This window comes from Eptatretus burgeri, chromosome 3 (assembly GCF_056783735.1).
Source record: "Eptatretus burgeri isolate ZD-2024b chromosome 3, Ebu_testis_v1, whole genome shotgun sequence".
Lineage (NCBI taxonomy): Eukaryota > Metazoa > Chordata > Myxini > Myxiniformes > Myxinidae > Eptatretus > Eptatretus burgeri.
In genome coordinates this window covers 104,515,642-104,540,527 of record NC_140963.1, presented here as the reverse complement: position 1 = coordinate 104,540,527, position 24,886 = coordinate 104,515,642, and the positions used below count along the sequence as shown (strand labels likewise).

General features: G+C 43.0%; 1 protein-coding gene across 3 annotated transcripts in view; it reads left to right on the top strand.

Annotated features, from left to right (window-relative positions):
- The window catches only part of LOC147030575 (receptor tyrosine-protein kinase erbB-4-like), a 154,509-nt gene that overhangs the window by 89,154 nt on the left and 40,469 nt on the right, over positions 1 to 24,886 (top strand). For all 3 annotated transcript variants that reach the window (XM_085874784.1, XM_085874783.1, XM_085874785.1), the window contains exons 4-14: positions 682 to 816; positions 8,272 to 8,337; positions 11,218 to 11,336; positions 11,782 to 11,923; positions 14,351 to 14,467; positions 21,208 to 21,334; positions 21,729 to 21,787; positions 23,271 to 23,361; positions 23,515 to 23,717; positions 23,959 to 24,091; positions 24,735 to 24,825. In XM_085874784.1, coding sequence (XP_085730910.1) covers positions 682 to 816; positions 8,272 to 8,337; positions 11,218 to 11,336; positions 11,782 to 11,923; positions 14,351 to 14,467; positions 21,208 to 21,334; positions 21,729 to 21,787; positions 23,271 to 23,361; positions 23,515 to 23,717; positions 23,959 to 24,091; positions 24,735 to 24,825 — 1,283 coding nt within the window. The remainder of the gene's footprint in view (positions 1 to 681; positions 817 to 8,271; positions 8,338 to 11,217; positions 11,337 to 11,781; positions 11,924 to 14,350; positions 14,468 to 21,207; positions 21,335 to 21,728; positions 21,788 to 23,270; positions 23,362 to 23,514; positions 23,718 to 23,958; positions 24,092 to 24,734; positions 24,826 to 24,886) is intronic.

The window sequence follows — 24,886 nt, the reverse complement described above, 5'->3', positions numbered from 1 at the left end:
TCTAAGTCCCAATCCCAATGAATGAAAAAACCAAAAAAAAAAAAAAATCCTGATCACTACCTACCACTGCTGATCCCACAAGAATCTGGAAATAATGGTGGTCATTAAAAGTAGTACTGTATATTATTATCATAGATTATGGTTCGCTACTGAGTATTTTTTGCAGACAAGATTTGTGTAGCCGAGAGGTATGCATACTCCTCACTAAGCTGTCTCGCATGGGCTCCAATCTCGGCCCAGCTGTTTATCCCAGTGTTTCACAGGAAAGGTGATTCATCAATGTGTGTGTGCTGTCCCATGGATGGACGTTAAACTGGGTGTCCCATCTGCCAGCATTAGTTGGTGGATGTTAAAGATCCCACAGTGTCCTTTGCAAAGAGTAGGCGAGCTATCACTGGCACCATAAACAAATTCCAAATTCTTGCTCTAACTTCCTGAGCCGGAGTGGTGATCCGACCAGAATTGTAGCCTCGTAGCTGCTCCGGCACAACTGATGTTCTGCATAGAGTATGGTACATGATGATGATGATGATGATGATGATGATGATATGTGTAGGTGAGAAATTTTACAATGTCAACACCAATGTAATATACTAAATGTCTTTTTCTGCATCTGATTATTTCATATACCTTTCTTATGCATCATTTATTTTATCATTATCATTATTATGACATCCACAGAGATCTTGAACGGGAACGTCCTAATCCGTAACAATTCCCAGCTTTGCAATGTGGAATCCATCAACTGGGAAGACATCATTGGGAAATATGACAAGAAAACCAGTGTAGATGTCGACACTCATATCAAGCCCAACTGTGAGTCTGTGCAACATTTTGATGTCGGGCCTTGGCCGATGGGAGGGGGAGATAATGACAGATGATCATTTCAAGAACAAATTAATCACTTTTGAACATATGTGATCGAATGAAAGACCAAATACTGCATTGGAGTCATCACAAGCAACCTGAATAAACAAAGAGCAAAAGAGTCTGCAGCAGGAGCCTAGATATGATTAGCGTTTTAGCTGCTGCTCCTCTACCCTCGACTCCATACAAGCGCAACCAAGTGACCTTTACAAAAAATAATTCTAAGAATTTACTTCTCCGTAGACAAATAGACAAGATATATCAAGGGGGAAAGAAAGATAAAAGAGAAAAATGAACGTAAAGAACAGAAAAAGCAAGAATTAGCACGAATAAAGAGAAATGTTAAAAAGTAGAAAGAAGTGTGAAAGAGAAAGGAACAAAGATCAAAGATGTTGGGAAGAACTCAGATAGATAGATTCCAACAGTCACTCCCCAAGCTCAAATACACCAACAGGTCCAGGCGACCAGAGGTCCATCAGCGGGGAAGCACATAACGCACAGCATCAGAATAATGGTACAAACGTAATGAAATGAAAGATCAAATACTGCATTGGAGTGACCGTGCTTTATCAGTGACATCATTTTTAGCTCGCCTGTTCGAAGAACAGTGAGCTATAGCGATACCCCCGGCGTGAGCGTCAGCGTCAGCGTGAGCGTGAAAATGTTAAAGTTTTTGGTGCAAGTTATTTAGAAGCTTGCCATTCATTTAATATGTGTACTAGGATGCTGATATTTGGCATGGAGGTTCCTTTGGGGAATATTATTGATGTAGTGAAGTTGAAATTAAAAAATAAATTCAAATGTTTTAAACATTTTTGGTGCAAGTTATTTCCTTTCTCATGTTTTTATCTACCACACTATTTTTTACTGATTACAATATACAAATACATGTTTTGCTTTAAAATTATTTGGATCAGACTTCACTGCAATGCTTTATAAAAAATATTATTAGACTATTATTAGACTATTATTCTATTATTAGAAAACGATAAATGTATAAACAGGTGAGCATTGGGTGGCTTTGACACCAACTCTCTGGTTATACTACTCTTTGCATCCCTCGAATCCGGATTAACAAGAGCAGTGTAATCAACAAATGAAATTGGATCAAGAAAACTGTAAAAGTAGAAATTTTCACGCTACATCAATTTTCGTGCATTTTGCGCTACAACGAAGAAGTGCGAATTAAACAACGCGTGAATATATTTGCCTTATTATTATTATTATTATTATTATTTTTGAGAAATTGCAGTACCAAATCACACAAAGAATTCACGTGCTGTACGCATACAGAATTACCATACTGTATGTATACAGAATTACCAGTGAGTATCAAGCAATATGCTTTGTAAGCATATTGTTGCAGATCCGGGGTTTGAGGCTCGCCACGAGGGGAAGCACTCCATGTGCTGGTGGGTTGCTAAGCAACCATGAACACCGATTGGCACTGCCAATCCTGGCATGGTTACACTACTTCGCGTGATACCTTACCTGTAGACGGCTGCACCAAGGGGGGGGTCTCGTGCCCTCAGCGCACGCCCAGATTTCTGCCAGGCGATAGTGAGAGTGTGTTTGCTAACGAGGGCAAATCACACGTGGTAGAACTTAATGGATAACAATATTGTGCGGGCTTTTCTGGACCAATGGAGGAAAAGACAGGACGAGCTGGGTGCATTTATACCGCAACCAATTTCTTATAACAAATGAAGTAAAGAGCATCCAAGTATTTATAAAGACACAAAAAAGCATACAGTGCAGACTTCTACCGATATATAAAACTTCTACAATCTTAACTTTATACTATACAAGATAGGTGGACAGGTTCATCCCCCACCCCCAGATACATACCCCGAGGAAAGTTAGAGAGCAAGAGAGAAAGAAAGTATGAGGTGTTGATGACCTTCTCATACCTGGCACGGCCCATGGGCCCACGCTTCCCAGTCGTTTATGAGGGGGGAGGAGGGAAAAAACTGGGGTTGTCCGGTGTGGTGAGGTGGTTGAAGAATTTTTGTGGTTATGGTGAGAGGGTGGAAGCATTGCAGTGGTTATGTTAAGGTGAGCGAGGCGTTGTTACGGTTATGGTGAGGTAAGCAAGCTTAAATGGATGTAGGATTTTTTTATAAGGGCATTGTGATAGTTGTAGGAATGTTGTAGCATTGTGGTTCGAGTCTGGAGAAGATCTGAGGCGATGGTCATTTCGGAAATAGTGCGAAGTTTGACTGGGGTTTTGGCATATGTTAATGAGCTCTCTTGTTACTCTGCGTGCATGCTTGTGTGATAGAGGGGTCGTGTGTGCAGCAAAGTAAATAGTATAGATAAAGGATGGAAATGGAGAACTGCCTAGAAACAGTCGCAACACATTTTGTCCCAAATACCCACGAGACATGAGGGAAAGGCTATCTAAAACGAATATGAATGAAATAACTGCCTCAGGACCGCTACATGTTGTATACCGTAGCCGAGGGAAGCGACGGCTTTGCTGAACCACAACAAAATGTTGCGTAGGTCTACGCGGTTTGCAACTACAGCACTGTATTTCAGCGTCCACATTGCAGCGTAAAATATGCTTCGTTATTTGAAGCCGATTTCAAAGCGGATGAACCTCAATGTAGCCCAAAACCTGCAAGCTTCGTTGAAGCAGAGCTTGATGCGCCGTCTGTCCATGCTGCTAACAAGGAAATATTTAAAGCTGGATGCCAAGGCCGGAGATTTGAATGAATAAAAATATCCAATGCTCCAAAAGACCATGAATTTACTAATGTCTGCATTCAATTTACTCTTAATTTGATGTGCTTTACTGTAATTTCCCATATTATTTTACAATCCATATATCATTGGTTCTGTATGATTTACAACAGGGTTCATACACCTTAGTTTTTTTTTTTTTTTGTATATCTTGGTCGAGGCTCGTATGAGAGCTAACACACAACTCACAGCAAGGAGGCATGAGACAAGAGGGGCGGGAGTGGAAGGGGCAAAACCGTGGGGAACAGACACATTAGGTGAACTGTGGAAGGGAGAGGGATGGGGATGGGACGGGGAACATGGCGAAGAGAAGATGGACATTTCAGGGACTTTCAGGAAGGAAAGTAGGAGAAATGAAGGAAGTGGGCTTGGGTGGATTATCGGGGGTAGAAAAGATCGAGGATTTGGATGGGGGAAGATAAGAGGTGATGGTGAACAGCTGTTTTGAAAGCCTGGAGGGAAGAATGGGAAAGAATAGAGTGAGGAAGTTTATTCCAAAGGCAGGAAAAAAGAGGAATGAAAGAGTGAAGATGAGCAGTGATTCGTGATTTTGGTAGTTTTACCAGAAGGGGGTTGTTGGCGGACCTTGAGCGCCCTGTGGAAATGTGGTGGGGACAAATCGCAGAGAGAGCGGGGGGGGCAAGGCTGGAGAGGGGTCGGTATAAGACAAAGACCACCGACCAACCTGCGGTGATTGAGTGAGAGGCCCAAAGACTCAGCTTCATTGCGGGAGATGCCGATGATCTTAAATGCCCTGGTTTCGACAGCGTGAAGCCGAGAAAGGTGGGAGGCAGGAGCACCAGCCCAGAGGGGAGAGCAGTACTCCATCAGGCTACGGACAAAAGCTTTGTAAGTGGTCAGGAGCTCAAGAGGGCCGAGGAAGGACTTAGCACGACGGAGGATTCCCAGTCGGCGACTGGCTTTTTGAGGCGAGGTTGGAAATGTGACTTTCCCAGGAAAGGTCATGGCAGATAGTGAGACCTAGAAGCTTGAAAGAAAAGACTTCTTCCAGAGGATTGTTGAGAAAGTGGATAGGGGGGTTTTGTAAACGGTCCTTTCGAAGAGACATAGTGAGAGTGTGAGATTTGTCTGGATTGAAAGACATGTTCCACGGTTGGACCAGTTTGTGATTTTATCCAGATCTGCAGTGAGTGAAGAAGCTGCTGCTTGCCGGTCTGAGGGATGACAGATGGTACGGCAGAGGGTGGAGTCGTCGGCAAAGAGAAATAGAGGATTTTCCAGAGAGTCCGAGAGATCATTGATGAAAACCAGAAAAAGAACAGGGCCCAGAACACTACCTTGAGGAACTCCAGCCTGCACAGGAAGAGGGGATGAAAGAACTCCATTTAGGGCCACACGTTGACTGCGACAGGAGAGGAAGTCTGCGAGCCATGAGTGGAGATGGCCTTGAATACCATGGGAAGAGAGTTTGGTGAGTAGTGCAGGGTGCCAGACTGTGTCAAAAGCACGTGATATGTCCAGGGATACGGCTCGGATTTCCTGTCTGGCATTGAGGACCTCCATCCATTGATGGGAGAGCAGAAGCAGCATATCCAGGGTAGAGTGACCTGGTCTGAAACCAAATTGATGATTGGAAATCAAGCCATTGGAGAAGAGGAAGGATTTCATATCTGGAGGCGATGATGGATTCCATCACCTTGCTGATGATTGGGAGAAGGCTGATTGGTCTGTAGTTATAGGGATCTGTTTTTGCACCTTTTTTATGCAGGGCAGTGATGTTAGCAGATTTCCAAGCAGATGGCAGATGACCTTGGGCAAATGAGAGGGTGAATATAACAGAGAGAGGGTGAGCAAGAGCAGAAGAGCAGGCTTTGAGGACACGTGGGCTGATGCCGCCTGGACCGGTTGCAGAATCTGACTCGAGGTTTGAAAGCAAGCTCTCCACCTTGTCAGGAGAAAAGGATACAGAGTCCAGGGACAGTTGGGTGCGACTGGGTAAAGTGGGTAGAGATAGTGATGGGTTTAGGACACAAGATTTAGCTGCAAACACCGAGTTTAGACATTCAGCTTTATCACGTGTGGAATCAGCAGTGCGGCAATTTGAGGTAAGGGAGGGATGGAGGGGGAACATACACCAGAAACAGATTTGATTAAACGCCACCAGGATTTTGAGGAGGGAGAGAGGTTTGAGAGTTCAGACTTGAGATGAGAAAGATGTTGTTTTCTGGCTCTCCTGAGGGTAGATACACACTTGTTCCGAGCTTTGTGGAAAGAATTGAGATTGCCCTCAGTTGGGTTTGCTTTCCATGAGGCAAAGGCAAGTTGTTTCAGGACAACTGCCTCGCCACAAGCTTCAGTAAACCAAGGGCGGGAGGAAGGGTAAGACAACTGAACACGAGAGGGGATAAATCTGTGCATGAGGAAGAGCAAGTTTCTTTGAAAGAATTCCCAGGATGAGTTGATGTTTGAGAAAGTAGTGATAGGAGACCAGCCTATAAGTTTGATGGCTGCTCGGAGACCCTGTCAGTCGGCTTGAGTGAAATGCCAGACTCGACGGCGGTGAGGTGGTTCTCTGATAACAGCCAGAGAGATGTCCACTTTGACAAGGACGTGGTCAGAAGAACCAATTGGAGCGAAGGAAGAGCAGCAGATATTGTCAGGGAAATTTGTCAAAATCAGATCCAGAAGAGATGGAGTACCATTGGTTGAGATCCGGGTCGGGAAGTTGACCGATTGAGTCAGTCCCAATGAGTCACAGAAAGCTTTTGCTGAGGTGCCATGGCAGGTGAGAGAGGTACCCACACCTAGCCAACTGGTGTGATGACAATTGAAGTCACCACATAAGAGGAAGAGAGAGTTTGGATGAGAAGATAGAAGATGGTCCATGTTTTCGGATAGTGAGATGTAGATGGAGTCATCACTGTTCGGTGGACGGTACAATACACATATAAACATGAGGTGGGAGTGGAGGGGAAGCCGAAGCCAGAGGTTTTCCTGGGGGTGTGGGGGAGTGAGAGCAGTGCATGGAGAGTGAGGAATAGAGTCTTTGATGAAGAGAGCAACACCTCCACCAGGACGAGGCTCAGGTCTGTCATACCAGAGGAGGGAGTAACCGGGGAGAGATACTTGGGAGTCAGACACGTCTTGGGAGAGGAAAGTTTCTGTTAGGCAGATAATGTCTGGTTTGTCAGATGCAACCTGTATGGAAATATCTGAAAGGTTTGAGCGAAGGCCCCGGATATTTGAGGTCCACACTTTTAATGAAGAGGAAGGGGAGGAGGCTTTGGGTGCAGGAGGTGGAGGGGGAGGGGGAGGGTAGGACAAGGGACGAGGGGGTCAGGTAAGGAGGGTTGCTGAAGGAGTGTGGGGTATTGCAGAAGGGAGGGGCCGAATGAGGAGGAGAAAAGGCTCTGTGGTGCTGGGGGAGAGGGGGGACAAGAGACAAGGAAGAAGGCAGTTGAGGATTTGAGGAGGTGGAGTGAAGAGATGGAGGTGAGAGGGCAGTGGAGGGAGGCAGGTTGGTGGATGAGAGGGGGCAACTTTGAGAAGGAAGAGTGAGGGGGATGAAAGGTGGGAGAAAGGTGAGGGGGGGATTTTTGAGAGAGGTGAGAGGGAGGCTTGGAGGGAGAAGAGTGGGATGGTTGATTTGAGAGTGAGAGTGAGGGGTGAGGGGGGTGAGTTGGCACTGAAGTTGGAAAAAAAACAATGGTTGATGGAAAGCGAGCATCCATGGCAAACTGTGGTTTTTAAAAGTTTTAGGTCAGAGATGCGATTTAACACAATTCTTGATGGATGCAATGAAGGCGAATTCAGAGCATGGAGAGAAGAAGCGCTGTAATAACAGTTTGTAGTTTATAACAAAGCGTGTGTTCTGAAGCCTGTTTCTCTTCAATTCTGGTTACAATGTGAAGTTATTTTCTCCCGATGTAAACGATCACTGGGGTTTCACATGGTGGTTATTCCGTGACATTAAAAAAATCCGTGAACATGTTTTCATGTCACTCTGCATGAAAAATTCCACTTCTGCATAAACTAAAATTGTATGTCATAGTCTCTTCTCGTGACGATCTGTAGTGGTTTTAAGTTTTCAGGTTGTTTGGTGATATTATGTGATTAAAAAAAAATGATTAATTGCCAAGTTGACCTAAAAAAAGCCACATTCTCCTGGTGATTGAACATATATTGATTTCTCTTCTTCCATGTTACTTTGATGGAATTGTTGCCTGTACTGTAAACTAAGACCTTAATATTATTTTGTTTTCAAAGTGTTTTCAAAAACTTTGTTGACAAAGCAAAACAAAAATTACCATTTTGGCAATAAAATAACTTCACTCCACTAACCCCACTTCAATGTGATTTGTACAACCTGCAAAAATGCCAATTAATTACTTTTAAGGTAAAGTACTCGTTCGGGTTCTCATTTTGAACCTTTGTCTCTTTCACATGGAGAGCCGAGGTTCAAATCCCATACACCGTGTGTGTTTGTCCATTGTCTCCTACTGTCCTTGTGATGTGAAATTTATGTCTGTAACGTCTTTGTCCTACATGTGATTTATGTAACAGTTCCTCCATAAGTCAAAATTCATCGTAGAAAAAAATAAAAATAGGTCATACGTACAAAAATTTAAAGAGAAAGGTATTTTATTTTGTGATGAACAAATATGCTAACATGTACATTCTAACCATATGCCATTGCAGGTGCTCCGTGTCCACCTATTTGCAAGGGAAATTGCTGGTTGCCACAGCGAGGCTACTGTCAGAAGAGTAAGTGTTCAGAGCAAGCTGATAACTATGATAACGTTGTGATTTAATGGTGGTGATCACAGGGGTTATCTGACGGAATGGTCCAAGCTTGGCACAGGAACTGCCGAGGTGATGTGCTGTATCAGTCAGCAATTTGAGTTTTGTAAAGAGAGAGAGAGAGAGAGAGGATGCACAATTATTTAACGCAGGTTATTTTTATGCATAAAGGGAAGGGTCCTGGTGGCAATTACAAGGCTTTTTATATACGGGTCAAAACACAGAAGTATTATCTATTCCAGGTGTTTATGCAAAAAAGAAAACTTTAAGTTGAACTCGGAAAAAAATAAATGAAATGGATGATGAAATAAATATGGATTCGCTGTCAAACATATTGTAGCTTACCCTGGTTGTGCATCAAAAATATATAACTTTTATCACTGGCTTTGATTCCAGTACTGAGAATGCATCAGTCAGCCTTTGAACCGATAATTATTGCATACGAGCAAATACAACCCGTCGCTTCGCTGATGGAGGTGTGAAGGGGATGGGGGTGGAGAAAGAAAGAGGGGGAGGGAGGCAGAGAGGAATGAGGGAAGGGAGGGGTGGGGAGAGGAGGGAGGGGAAGCGAAGAAGGGGAGAAGAGCGAGAAATGGGGGAGGAGGTGGGGTTAGTAAAGAGAGCGATATGTTATGCTTCATGACCGAACACAAATAAAAATACAATCTCGTGTCAGAATAGCTGTACACACGATGACACAACAGAGTTTGTAATGTTTAACCACTGGCACATCTGTAAAAACTTTGATATCCCAGTTCCAGAAAATTTGTGGGAACATTAACCTAAAACATGGAAGCACCGCTCATGTACGACTGAATTATACCATCGAGCGTGAACATCAAAAGCAAAGCATTGCAACCAGATATCATACTTAGGTGTGAAAAAGAGAGAAGAAGGCATTGCTAAGTGAGGTGTTATTACCAATGATTTTGGACTAAACAACGCAGAAATCAAGAAAATTACGAAATACCAAGACCTCAAGAATGATGCGAAAATATCCTGGAAACTGAAGAATGCCAAAGTTGTACCAGTGATAGTTTGAGCTTCGGGAATTATGACAAAGAACCACACAGAGATATTAAAAACTATCTCTGGGAATATGATTTCAAACAAACTGCAGTTGGCAGCCGTCCAGGGCTCAGCGACGATCCTTAAGAGAGCCCTCGGCACAAAACTTTAAGAACAGAAAACCTTACATCTTGGTCCATGAATCGTGACCCCTTACTGAAATGAAGGTGGATATTTTGAGCCCACCCTGGGAGGACTCCATTCCACATTCTGAAACCCATATATGGAGATACCAACCACACACACACACACACACACACACACACACACACACACACACACACACACACACACACACACACACACACACACACACACACACACACACACACACACACACACACACACTCACACACACACACACACACAGACACACACACACACACACACACGCACACACACACGCACGCACGCACGCACGCACGCACTCACTCACTCACTGAGACTTGGGAGGGCTCCATTCCACTTTGTGGAACCCATATATGGAGATACCAACCAAAACACACACACACACACACACACTCACACACACACCCACACACACACACACTCACTGGTACCTCACACACACACACACTCACTGAGACTTGGGAGGGCTCCATTCCACTTTGTGGAACCCATATATGGAGATACCAACCAAACACACACACACACACACACACACACACACACACACACACACACACACACACACACACACACACACACACACACACACACACACACACACACTCACTGAGACTTGGGAGGGCTCCATTCCACTTTGGGGTACCCATATATGGAGATACCAACCAAACACACATGCACTCGCGCACACACGCACATGCACACACGACCTGGGAGGGATTTGTTCCACCTTCTGAAAGCTGCATATGGAGATAACAACTAATGACACACACACACACACACACACACACACACACACACACACACACACACACACACACACACACACACACACACACACACACACACACACACACACACACACACACACATTGAGACCTGGCAGGTCTCTGTTTCACCTCCTGAAACCCATCCACATGTGGTGATAGCAGGCAACAGCAGCAATTTGCAGACACACACACACACACACACACACACACATTGCCTTTTATTAGTATTGAAGATTGATAACACTTTTGGGGTGGGGCGGAGGTCTTAAAAAAACACTTGGTGGAGAGCTGGCTTCGTAAAATTTGGAATGCATGTCATGAACGCATTGGCCGGATGATTTTGAGTTGGTTCTTACACAGGACAAAGTCTCAGCGGTCTTCCACAATGGTTCCCCCCTTCTACCCCTTCCTTATTTCATGTCTTTACAAATACATCGGCGTGAGAACAGTCTCCTTTTATGCCAACGAAATGGCCTCGCGTCTTCTCCATTTGCTTTAAGATACGCAAAGCAACATGAATGGTCTTGCTTGCTTTGGATTTGCAATCAAAGTTGGGATGTACCCCACAAGGGAACCGAATATTCAGATGACGCAGGACAAAGACTTAGATTTTCTGTCACGCCACTGCGCTTTGACGAACGCGATAACTTCTATCTCGACTGATTTCTGTTACAAACCAGTGTGATATAACGTCTGTAACATTAACGTGATTCACACCAGGTCTCCCATCCATGATCACTGATCACCAATACTTAAACTATCAACTCAGTGTGACTGCAGCTGAAACTTTGAGTTAAGAACAATTATTGCCTAGCTCAGGTTCAATAGTCGATAACCCCTCTTCCCCTCCCCTCCAAACCTCTCTCCTTTTCTCCTTTAGTCATGAGCCTGAACTGTGCCAAAGAGTGTGATCGGCAATGCTACGGGAACGGTTCCAAAGAGTGCTGCCATAACAACTGCGTTAGTGGCTGCACGGGACCTCTGCAGTCCAATTGCTTTGTAAGTCTCTGCAGTGGGTGCGCACGCGTCCGACTTCCTGCAGCAGTTCAAACCTAAATTTCTCATTTGAAGTTTTATGGTCATTATTTCGAGTTTTAATCATCCTGTACACACCGTGAAATATAACACTTGTACTGGACACGGTAAAGGACCAGATGTCGCAACGCAGACTCCATGATTACCACCTGATTTTGATGATTAATTGATATAATCTATCAAGTGATACTCACTCACAGAATGCGTGACCTGTTTGACCGTTGTTTTTCTGCTGAAAAAAAAATGTTCGGCCTGATAATGTAATCAGAATTCTTTCCTTTTGAAGGATATCAGGCAGAAGGTTAAATTCAACACCACCTATAACAGAGACACACTTGATTGCATTCTTATAGCTCATGTGGCTCTTTCCACATCACTTTACCCACCGCTTACTTTTTCTTCCCTGCAGGCTTGCCGTGATTTTGGACATGGCGATTCATGTTTGGACAGCTGCCCTCCATCCATCATATACAACCCAAACACTTTTGAAACTGAACCGAACCCGGACGGCACGTACCGTCACGGCGCAATCTGCGTGAAACAATGCCCTTGTAAGTGCTGCCACAAATGGATCTGAAATGACTGATTTAGGTATCTGTGAATAATATTGTGCTTGTCATACCAATTCATATCATAGAAGTATTTATAACAATTAGGATGATGTTAACATTGTTGAAGTCGGTAGGTTTGTCTGGTTGCCTGGCTTGTATCCCGGCGAACTGTGTCAAAGCGGGTGTGATCACACACAAGTCTGACCACCACGATACTGTGTGGAGTGGGACCATAGAGCCGGTAGATGCACCATTTTTATTGGTGCCGTGCGCCTGATCTCGAGTAATGACCGAGCAGAGTCATTGGACATGTGGCACGGCTTCTGTATGGGTGCTAAATACCCCCAATCCAATTTGTCCTATAACCGACGTGTGCAATTGCAATCGCGATCAGAGCCACCCAAATTCACTTGGACAGCAAGTTGTTTGAAGGTGTAATTGAAAGGCACGGAGCAGAATACAAGGAGAAGCAATCAATCATCAACAAATAATCACCCCTTAACCCTTATGGATACGTGCCCATGGATCAAACAAACGAACGGGAACCTTAATTATCTAATCTTAGGCCTCTTTCATACCACAGCAGATAGACGAGACAGAGACAGAGACACAGAGATAGTTTCAGACAAGACAGAAATACCCTGAACAGCTTGACCCCCTGGTGGAGACACCAGTTGGCAAATTAACAATTTGTGCTGCAGACTGATCCTGGCACGAAGACCATCTTGTTTACCCTGTGTACCCCACCCCATGCCTCTCCCTTCCACAGATCTCCTATTGTCTCTGTTCCCCACTATTTCATGCTTCGCTCTCCTGCCCCTCTTGTCTCCTACCTTGTTATATGTTGTGTGTTAGCTCTTACACGAGCCTCGACAAGGTATACAAAAAATATAACAATAAAAATAGTAGAGTGAGTGCATCTTGGTGGGTGGGGCATGGTGGAGATCACAGCAGCAAAGGGGGACTGTTCAGCGAGAAATCCCACGGTAACTCGTGTGCAGGTTCCCCAGCGAAGCTCCTGGGCATCTGTTGCCCCCCACCCCCACCGCTACTTGCACACACCTTGATAGTGAGGGTATTGCATTTGGGTCCATTTATTCGTTTGTTTGTCCGCACAGAACTTTAGTGTTTTTCTCTGCAACCGCTTGTCGAATTAACGTGAAATTTTCACCATACGAGCGATATGTGTAAGTGCGTATCATGTAGAATGTTTAGATTGTAATTACGACGTCATAGGTCACGTGGTGTTGCAGCCACGACGTCATAGGTCACGTCATAGGTCACGTGGTGTTGCAGGCTCTGCTGGAAAAATGGAAAAACTATGGACCTCTGTATCTCCAAAACCATACCATGGAAAAAATTGAAGCTTGGCAGATGGCAAGTACTCCTCATGGGGAATGTGTGATATTTTTTTATGATGTCATAGGTGCCTTCGTTATGACGTCGTAATTGCATACATAGAACGCTACATCTGATCAGTGTGAAAATTTTTAAGGGTCATCTTGGGATAAATTGGTCCACAGAAAAAAAATTGATGATGTCATCGGTCACTTGGTTTGGCAGCCATATTGTTTTTGTTTTGTTTTTAAACCTTTAAAAATGCTCTCTGAAATGGATGACCAGATCAAGGTGAAATTTTATAAATATCACTGCCTATCCATGAGGAACAAAACAATCACACCTATGACATCATAGTATAGGTCACATGGTTTTACAGCCATATTGGATTTACCCAAAAACCTATAAAAAATGTTCTTCTCCAGAATGACTGGACAGATCGAGGTGAAACTTCACACAAATGTTCCCCAAGCCTTGGTGATATCAGGGTACTCATGGATAATTGATAGGTCACATGGCAGCCATATTGGATTGAGCAAAAATCTTAAAATAATAATTTCTCTTGAACCGTGTCGTCGGTCGATGCGAAACTGTACAATTATAATCTAGTATAACTGTACAACTGTACAATTATAACCTGTGTAATGTGTAACAACTGTACAATTATAACCAAGCTTGACGCCTTGGGCCAAAGACCACTACACCTGCTTGTGACCAGAGTTTTCCTTTTCCAGATTTTCTTTCTGTGCAAACATTGCCAATGCAGGAGCACTCAGGAACCCTTCAGTGCACTATTCTGTATTAAAAGATGAGTCACTTGGATGAGCACTCATTGTCATGTCCTCTGCAATATCTCTGAGAACCTTTTGCTTTTCCATGATTATTGCACACAACTCACACAACTTTTACAGGTCTATTGGATTGCAGGACTTGTAACATGGGCACTTATGTTTGCATTGATCGTGAACTCGGCAATATTGTCTTTTTCACTTTGATTTTAATTTATTTTTAGGGACCCAGGGTGTGTATGAAGTTGATTAATAACGATGGCCATAATTATGTTGAATTAATGTGGCAATTTTTCCGCAGCAAATTTTTTCAACAACCATGACTCGTGCGCTCGCTCCTGTCCTAATAACCAAATGGAAGTGGAGGAGAATGATGTGAGGGTTTGTAAACCATGCCCCGACTCTGGATGCCCAATATGTGAGTGATCTACTGCTTACATCAGTAAACATGCACCACCATCATTATTCACCTTCATTCTTGACATCCTTCCCCTTATGACTTGCTCACCCTAAACAAGCTCATTCTGTGTTTAGTTATACCAAGCAGCTGGAAACCTCAACCGAGCTATTTAGAATCTGGGTTTGGTACAAACAGAATTGGCCTTAACTGAAAACCACCATTCTGATGTGGTGCTAGTGTGGGGGCACTGCATCTCAAATCAAAAGATACTGTGGCATCTTTCATGAACACGGCTTAAATGCTGATGGGACAGCTCATTTTACATCCCTGTCCTCCTGATGGGGATCGAAAGCCAGTTGTCCTGTTTGCACTTAGATTGTGCACATCAAAGACTCCAGGGTATCTTTTGAAAATAAAGAAGGCTAATTTATCCTTGTATTTTAACCACATCCCTTGCCTCAGGTTAACTGTATAATTAATCACATGAGACATCATGCCAGATATGAAAGTCACATGAAACGGCTTGTTGGAGAACTACCTGCAATAAAAAAGACGACTTTCTACCTTTAACGTTAATTCAGGCAGCTGCTGTTTCTCATTTATTGTATATTACAGTTGACTTTTGTACTTGACAAGCTCACATTATAATTATAATATGAGTTTCTTTCCAAGGAACTTCAATGCAGAGCGAGGTCATCAGGCTTACTCATCGAAGCCTGAGCAATGGTTGCCAACATATGGTTGTTTATCCATGTTCTATCCTTTTTAAATGCTGAGTGTCAAGAAAGGAAGTAGCACATCGCATTGTTGAAATCTTTGGTATGACGACGTTGGTTTGAACCGTCGACCTCCAAGACTCAGAGCAGACCCTCTAACAGTCTAACCATTACGCCATCGAGTCTGGTTTTGCTGAATAAAATGAACACATCATACAGTACATGTGTTTATGTTATTCGGCAAAAATCAAAAAATGTACATTAATGATTCGAAGATAAACTTCCTCCACTGCCATTCCATTTTGTTTCTCACCCTCTATTTTAACACCTAACTTTATAATCTCCTCACCTTTCATCATTTGTGTTCACATCTTCACACGTGTTCTTTTCTTATTGCTTCTTCTTTCCCAAACTACAAGCTAATATCTAATTAAATAATGTTTATGATTAATGCACCATACAGCATAGAATCATTGTTCACTTCACATGGACAGCAATCGTGGCCCTGTACATGATTTCTCATCAGTTTAACAGTTAGTATAGGTCAAGAACCTCAATTCCGTGACAAATTCTCTAGTTAGTAAGGTTTGACGATTGATTTGACTTCTATTGACCTTTTATAAAAAAAATTTAGCCCCCATGTCCCTCCCAAAAATCCTGACATTTTTTTTTGCCAGAGGCCCAAATCCAAGATGGCAGGCGGCGCCATCTTGAAAAATTAAGTTTTGAATCAAAGCAACTAGAATCGTGTACAAAGACACTTTTTCGGGTAAATCGGCCACGAGGATTCCGAATCTGACATTAGTTTGACGTTATGACATCATTTTGACACAGAAATCCAAGATGGCCACCATCCGATCGAGCAAAAACGTAATTTTTGTACTTAAAGCAACTACCTCCATAAGGATCTCTTGCAGTAAAGTAAACTGATGAATAATGTGAAGACCCTTCAATCCTGGGTCCTCAATACCTGACAAATAATATATCTATATATTAATATATTCTAATAATATATCTATATATTAATATATCTATATATTAATATATCTATATATTAATCTATATATTCCCGCCTTTGGAATAAACTTCCTCACTCTATTCTTTCCCATTCTTCCCTCCAGGCTTTCAAAACAGCTGTTCACCACCACCTCTTATCTTCCCCCATCCAAATCCTCGATCTTTTCTACCCCCGATAATCCACCCAAGCCCACTTCCTTGATTTCTCCTACTTTCCTTCCTGAAAGTCCCTGAAATGTCCATCTTCTCTTCGCCATGTTCCCCGTCCCATCCCCATCCCTCTCCCTTCCACAGTTCACCTAATGTGTCTGTTCCCCACTGTTTTGTCCCTTCCACTCCCGCCCCTCTTGTCTCATGCCTCCTTGCTGTGAGTTGTGTGTTAGCTCTCATACGAGCCTCGACCAAGGTATACAAAAAAAAAAATTAAAAAAAAAAATACTGAAGGACCAATTTTGTGCTCCTATTAGCGGTCGCGTCACGTTTTTCTCGGTACTGTGACCTGGACTGAAAGAAACTTCGTACCTGTGAGAGTGCATCGCACATAGTGGCAATAGTCAACCTTCAATTCTGAAGCAGAATAAACACTTTTCATTTTACATTCGTTGACATGGAGATGGCGATGGCGACGTGTGACGTCACCGCTGAGAGGCGTCAGGACGTCATGACATCATCGGTCATTCGCTGACGTCATTGCGTCTGTCGTCGACAGACCGTTACCGCTGAGAGGTGTAAGTCCACTCGTCGAAAATAGCGTCTGCAATGTAAAACCCTCTTCTGCACATGCTGACTACCTCAGAATGTGAATTTGACACAAAAAATATCACAAGAAACATTGTTTCTCTATATTAATACTGAAGGACCAATTTTGTGCTCCTCCTAGCAGTCGCATCACATTTTTCTCGGTACTGTGACCTGGACTGAAAGAAACTTCGTACCTGAAAGAGTGCATTGCACATAGTGGCAATAGTCAACTTTCAACTCTGAAGCAGAATAAACACTTTTCTTTGAGATGGGGGCGAGGAGTGAAGAGGTGGGGGCGGGGGATGAAGAGACGGGGGCAAGGAGTGAAGAGGCGGGGGGGGGGGATGAAGAGACGGGGGCAGTGAGTGAAGAGGCGGGGGGCAAGGTACGCAATTTTTTGGGCGGGGGTAAACAAATTGAAAGCGGGAGACGGGGGAAATGGGGCGGGGGTGAGTGGGCGGGGGCTTGGGTGAATTAGGCAGGGTTGAGTGTGAGGGGGTGGACAGGGGGCGGGGGCCCGGGGGAAAGTGGGGCGGGGAATCAAGAGACGGGGGGCGGGGAGTGAAGAGGCGGGGGCGGGGCCGGGGTAATTAAATTTTTGGGCGGGGGGTAAGCAAATTGAAGGCGGGGGGTGGGTAATGGGGCAGGGGCGGGGGATGAGTAGACGGGGGCAAGCACGCCCTGTCCAGTCCATGTCCATCGAGTATGGGTGAGCTGGTGAAGGTGGTTGAATGAACGGAATCCGTCTGTGACGGGGTTTCGGCTAGTATATATAATTGATGAATGCAGGACAAACAAACTCATTACACTTCAAAATATGCTCTTTTTAATAGCTGTAACTTGAACAATTTGCAAATGAAACTACTTAAAACATGTCAATACAAAATCATTTTACCCTGAAAATCGTACTTTTTGGCCATTTTCTGTAGACAAATGACACCACAACACAAATGAAACACATTTTAGAAAAAACATTAAAAAAAAACATATTTAGAAGTCACCAATTTTGCTTTCGTGTCATACTTCACATTGTTATGACATTGTAACTGATGAATCAATATGACCTTGAGAGATATGATCAGTCCAAATCGGAGCATTCTGCCTCGCTAGATTCTGAATCATCAGATTCCGATGAATCCCCTCTCCTCCTCTGTACATCATTATCTCCCTCCTCGTCCCCCTCCTTGCTATCATCTTCCTCACTCTCTTCAGCTGGCCCTGGTGCAGGTAGATGCGTCAGGAGCTCCTTGCTGCTAGTCATCCCGTGAAGGGTGATGGTGTCATTGATGGCGGTAGTGGTGGGTCACTTTTTGATGTGCTGGAAGACAGATCTACCCCCTTCTTCCCCTGCAAAGCAGATATCAGCTGGACCAGGAGAGGCGAGAGCTCTTCCTCCCCTTCTAGTTCCTCGATTCTCGGCGGCCACGGGTTGAGTTTGATTGACTTGATGTCATCCTTTAACCGCTCAGCCACGTTGCGTACCAGTTGCTCACTGCTGACACCGATGGCGGAGAGCGCTGCTTCAACATATGAACTACCCCTAGACGTGTCATAGACTAGGTCGCTCTGGTTCCTCCAAGGGCGGGAGTGGAAGCCGATCTTGTCCTCAAACTCCCGGGTCAGGATATCTTTGATATAGAATGACTTGACGCCAGATGTTGGGAAGCCATACTGAGATATGATAGAACTGTAGTCTTTGAGGAGGCTCTGCAGTGACCTTAGCTCATGTTCATCAAAGATAACTGTTCTGATGTGGTCAAAGAAGATAGTCTGAGCCTCACGGAGATTGACATTGTGCATGCGTGGGAGTTTGTCATCTTCACTCATTTTCTGGTAACTATGCACATATTTAAACCAGCATTTGTTGTGATATCTGATCTCAATCGCGTAGGGGTCATTAGCTGCATAATCGATCACACAGTTGATTCTGTCTCGCATTTTCTGATCTTCGAGGGCCACCGCGTGGCTCTTGAAAGCTGCTCATTCATGATCGTACGATATCAGGGACAGGTTTGATTCAGGGTGCTTGGTCGACTCCAGTTTACAGCACCACACACATTTTGTTTTTTTCATGTATCAGCCCTTTTACACTCGATCGCAGCCGCTTGGCAGGTGGAGCGGCAGCTGAGGGGAAAGCCTCAGACATGGACGAAGACTGAGATTGGCATTCCTCGACCTCTCATTTTTTATGTCTCGTCTTGGCCTGCTCCAGTTTCTTGGCATTCCATATGGTTAACTTACATGATTTATGGACACATTGTATGCTGGGACCATTATCGCAATCGACCGTTGCGTCGACGTCTCCGAACTTGTCAAGACCACTCCATAACAGGGCCTTTTTCTTGAGATTTTTCCCAACTCTCAACGGAGACATTGGCATCGGTGGCTTCATTGCAAAGCCCGCCACACTGGAGGACACACAGAATGGTGGACATTGTCTTGACAGCCATCTTCCCAATACTGTGCTTCTCAGTGCCATCTCGTATGCTCGTACATTCCCTGGAAAGACAGAAATAAGGATATGAAGAATATGTGTGTGATGTGAAATTACACACACACAAACCAAAAAAAAAAAATACAAAAAAATAACAATTCACTAAGCAGGACCTCAATTCCGTGACCATTATAGATTTAGCAGAAATAATGTGTTAATTCATGATCCTACGTGCTCACATTCAAAACTTACGTTTTCACTCTACCGGATGGCGGCTATCTTAGATTTCTGGATCAAAATGATGTCGTAACGTCAAACTAATCTCAGATTCAGAATCCTCGTGGTCGACTTACCCGAAAAAGTCTCTTTGTACATGATTCTAGTTGCTCTGGTTCAAAACTAAATTTTTCAAGATGGTGCTGCCAGCCATCTTGGATTTGGGCCTCTGGCAAAAAATGCTGGGATTTTTGGGAGGGACATGGGGGCTAAAATTTTTATAAAAGGTCAATAGAAGTCAAATCAATCGTCAAACCTTACTAGCCAAAGAATGGTCACGGAATTGAGGTTCTTGACGTAACTATAACCAACTTCCCTTGCTTCTTCGTACATTCTTAATTGCTTTGACGTAATTAGGAGGGAAGGGGAGAGGATTGGGTGGTTGAGGGGGATATGGTGGGTAAGCAAAGTGATCCTTCTCTGCCACTTTCTCAATACAGCATATTGGATTACTCGAGGATGACACAACCACCGCCACTCATTGTTGGTTACACTTGTGAAAGTTGCAAAAAACCACATCGTTTTGGTTGTTTGTGCTTTTTAGGGTTGTTCATCAACTTTGATGATTGGCTAAAGCTGGGCAATGAACTGATTGTTATGCTATTGTTCCAGCTGCTTTCTTTCTGGTGTAAAAACAAAAGAAATGTTTTTGCAGAGAAAGACTTTTTCCCTTAAAATCATTTAACTTTCAACCATATTTTATCTGATTATTCCATATGACAAAACTGGCATGTAAAAATGGCTTCCAAGTTCATTTAACCTTATCTTATGAAGAGTGCGACCCACCATAGGTGGTGTGTGGCAGAAGGTTGCTGATTTAGTTGTGCAGATAAACATCATACTTTCACAGCAATTAGTGGGTGCAGACATTTCTCTTGAACAATAGGTATCCCACAATCATATCATTTAATTTTAAGCCGTTTAAAACTTTGAATCTTTTTATGATGAAAGACATTTAACTTCTTCAGCCTCTCACTTTCTGCTTTGTGAACCTTGAAACAAAACCTCTTTGTTGAAGTGCCAGGCTTGTGGTTCCATTCATGGTCTTACTTGATGCAAAGCATTGGCAAACAGGCATTTAACACACCAGGCTGTTTGCCATTGCTTTTCCCAGTGGTAGTCAGGACAGGAATTTGTCCAAAGTTTTAGCACACAATGACTTACTCTTTTAGAAAGGTGCTATGGGATCTTTAATGTTCACCAGTGAATGCTAGCAAACGGGACACCGGGCTTAACGTCCCTCTGAAGGACGGTGCAACTTGTCGATGCAATGCATCTGTCTGCAAAGCACTGGTGAGACTGTATAATTTATAATTTATGGATTACAGCATGTGAAATTGCCTCATAATACAACATTTGGTTTTGAAAGCATAGTTTGAATGATTAGCAGAAAGGTTTGGTTTACATTTGCCAAAATAAAAGATGATAAAAGGTAATTTTTCTCATCAAAGAGATGAGACTATAGTTGGGATTCTGTATAATTTTTTTTACAGATAAGTCAATATAAGGATACATTGATACTAGTATGCTGTTTGATAAACAGATCATTTTTTTTCTTTTCCACCTTGGTCTAGTTTGCAATGGCATTGGGACGGGTTCACTCATAAATGCAGTGACGGTCAATTCTACCAACCTTGCTGCATTCAACGATTGCACAACCATCAGTGGAAACCTTGTATTCCTCCCGAAAGGCATTTCAGGGTAAGACTTCCTTGTTCAGTTTCATTATAAGGTGGTGCCATAATAGCGGATGAGAGTTAGTAGTAATGCCAGATGAGAGGTGGTATAACAAACTTCAAGAGGCCACAAATGTCTCTGCAGAGGCAGAGGAGCTGGCTTTGTGCTTCTGCACTCTGACGACTAATGCCAAAGATACATTCAAGCTCCGTGTCAAGGAGTGCAAGATGCAGGAGACCCAGCCCATAGTGGAGAGTCGTTAATATTGATTATTCCTGTCGATTCTCCAATGAGTTCAACAAGTGCATCTCGATAAACGCAACCCACTCCGTTTTCCATTGAGTTTTTCTGCGACAGCAGTCTTTGTCATGTCTAAATCCATCCAGGAACTCTTTCCTCTCAATCTTCCCACCCACAGAGATATAATGGCTCATCCTGAGAAGCTGAACGTGTTTAAAAAACTACAAGAAATCACTGGTGGGTTTGTTTCACACTGACTTGCTTATGTGTCCTTCTATTTCTTCTTCATTCTTGTTTTACTGTTTCTTCTCCCCACCTTACTATGCCTCTCTCTTATTTTCTGTTGTTTTTCAGTCTGTGCTTTTTTTCTGCACATTCTGTGCTTCTTTCTTGTTGTCTTGCTAGTATCTAGAAGGTTTGAATGTGGTATTGTACTTTTGATTGTGTTGGTGGCTTTCAGAGTGTAATCTTGAAGATGCAGTAAGTTCGTTGTTTCGTTTCGGGGTTTAACCCCAAATAATGGGTGAAGATTTATTTATTATTTTTGGAGACAGAGGAGCAACTACATAGAAGCCTATGTTTTTTATACTGCCAATGTTCTGCTTCTAAGCAGTTAGGGTTAAGGGACTAATAGAATGCTGAGTTTAACATCCACCCAAGGGATGGCACACACACACTGATATATATATATATATATATATATATATATATATATATATATATATATATATATATATATATATATATATATATATATATATATATATATATATATATCTCTCTCTCTCTCTCTCTCTCTCTCTCTCTCTCTCTCTCTCTCTCTCTCTCTCTCTCTCTCTCTCTCTCTCTCTCTCTCTCTCTCTCTCTCTCTCTCTCTCTCTCTCTCTCTCTCTCTCTCTCTCTCTCTCTCTCTCTCTCTCTCTCTCTCTCTCTCTCTCTCTCTCTCTCTCTCTCTCTCTCTCTCCGAAACACCCAGAATGAGGGTTTAAAGCTGGGTCGAAATTCAAACCCCGGCTAGACAGCTCAGGAGTGAGTGTGCATACTTCTCGAGTCTAGACTGTCCTGCCAACCATTGTACTGTCAAACATTATTCCTTTTTGCCTGATGATCATCTTCATTCACACCTGGCCCACCATGGGGAGATAGTTACCTATTTTCTCCAATTTATATCAAGAGGAGGAAATTGAGTATAATGTGGTTAATATTTTTAAAGTGTTATTGCGAGCACACATTAAGCTTGAGTTGAAGTATTCCAATTCTTCTGGATGACTTTGGTTTTTCCATGCTCATTGGGGAAAAAGCACTGTTTAAAGTTTCTCTGTAAGAGGATGTCTATATTGATGTAAACTAGGTTTACTTTACATATATTTTTTTATAATTTGCTTTTAAATTTTATCTCTTTAGCCATCTTTGAAAAAATCTATTGAAGACGATTAGTCAGACTGTCCTCTGGAGTAAGAATATTTGACGTGAACTGCTTAAAATGTGGCTCAGCTGTTTGTTCTCCCATAACTGAGTTCTTACAATCAACAAAATGACAAAGGGATCAGCTCCAATTCTGACAAAATTATGAGATTTTATTTTCCATTTGAATTGTTTTTACGTACCATTGCTAAGTCAATCAGTGAATCACTTCACTGTTGGAGACGTCAGTGTTTTAGAGGGAGAAGTAATGAAGCATCCCTCTGATTGTCCTGTGTGTTATGACGTTTCCTTTTAGGCTATCTACACATCGAGGCTTGGCCGCAGGGCCTAACGGATCTCAGTGTGTTCGAGAATCTCCGAGTAGTGCATGGCAGGCATCTGCGCAGGTGAATGTTTTGCCTCACCAGAAAACTGGCAAGCTGTTGTAAACTCACTTGTTCAAATACATGATACACTTTAATAGTTTAACACCTTGGCTTTTTGTTTTTATTAATTCAAATTAATCAGCTTAACATTTATGCCTCAAACATCTACCACAGCGTTGGTTTCTCCTTACTTGTGATGAACATTCCTCACATCACACACCTTGGCCTACGCTCGCTGACAGATGTGACCGAGGGAAGCGTGCTCATTCGTGGGAACCCAAGCCTCTGCTTCACCTCGAGTGTTGTTTGGAAAAGTCTCATGCCATCGGCACGGCAGCACGTTGTGCTCGACGAGAACAGGCCGGAGGACAAATGCAGTGAGTGACTTCATCTTGAATACACAAATGGAAAACCCACCCTGACTTCTTTTGGTTTGATGAAAAGTTTAGTACAATCAGTCAAAGTATGAAAATACAAATTATTCATTTTTGTTTACCTAATGGTTAGCTTTAAATAAAAGTAATTCATGATGGATGCGTGAATGTATGCGATCTTCACAAAATGGAACATGCTGCCAAACAATTAGCACACCATACCTTACGTTGTTTTTTTCTTCAGAAGCAGAGCACCTTGTATGTGACCCTCTTTGTTCTGCGGAGGGCTGTTGGGGTTCAGGCCCTGCACAATGCCTGCGGTGTCGTGATTTCCAGAGAGGGGACAATTGTGTTCAGGCCTGTCATACAACAGAAAGGTTTGTGCCCTTCTGTGCCTTACAGTTTTGCTTCCTTCTCAGCTCACAAACCTCACTAATAATTATTAATGTCTTAATGTTTGTTGTCATTTTGCACTTTTGTAATGGAAATCCAATTGTGTTTTGGCTTTTGTGTCATATAGCTTTCAGGATTTCCTCCTCTCATCACCATTGTTGTCCTAATTTTATTTCTGTGGTGAACTTTGGTTTCAAATTTGGTCTTGTGTGAACCTGCTGAAGATGCTTCCATGATGGAATGGGATATTTTGAGATTGAGTGCACTGACTTCAATTCGAACCGTTTGAGGATTCCAAAATTGGCCATTTATTTTGAACAGTATCATGGGATCTCCAACATCCTTTAGAAAATGCAAGTTAATTGGAATGGTCATAAAAACAACCTCGTATGAGATGCCACATTGTTCCCACATACGCAGTCATTTGGATCAGTCATAGATGTGAATCCAACTTTGCATTTTATCGTTTTCAAGAATGAAATGATTATTGTGCATTCATGGAATTTTTTTTCAGGGAGTTTTTTTTTTTAATGAAAATTCACTCCCATCCCTCCCCCCAATCCCTTTTTCTGGTTGATTTTGCTTTTCATCTTTTATTCATTCTGTCTTGTGCCTGCGTCTGTACAGTGAAAATCCAGAGTTTATCAAAGGGATTGAATGCCTCCCATGCAACGCACAGTGTCTGCCCATTAACGGATCGCTGTCTTGCAATGGCACCGTGAGTCTGGGTCCTTTACCAAAGAGCATATTTGGGGAAAGGTTGTATTAGAAGATAGAGG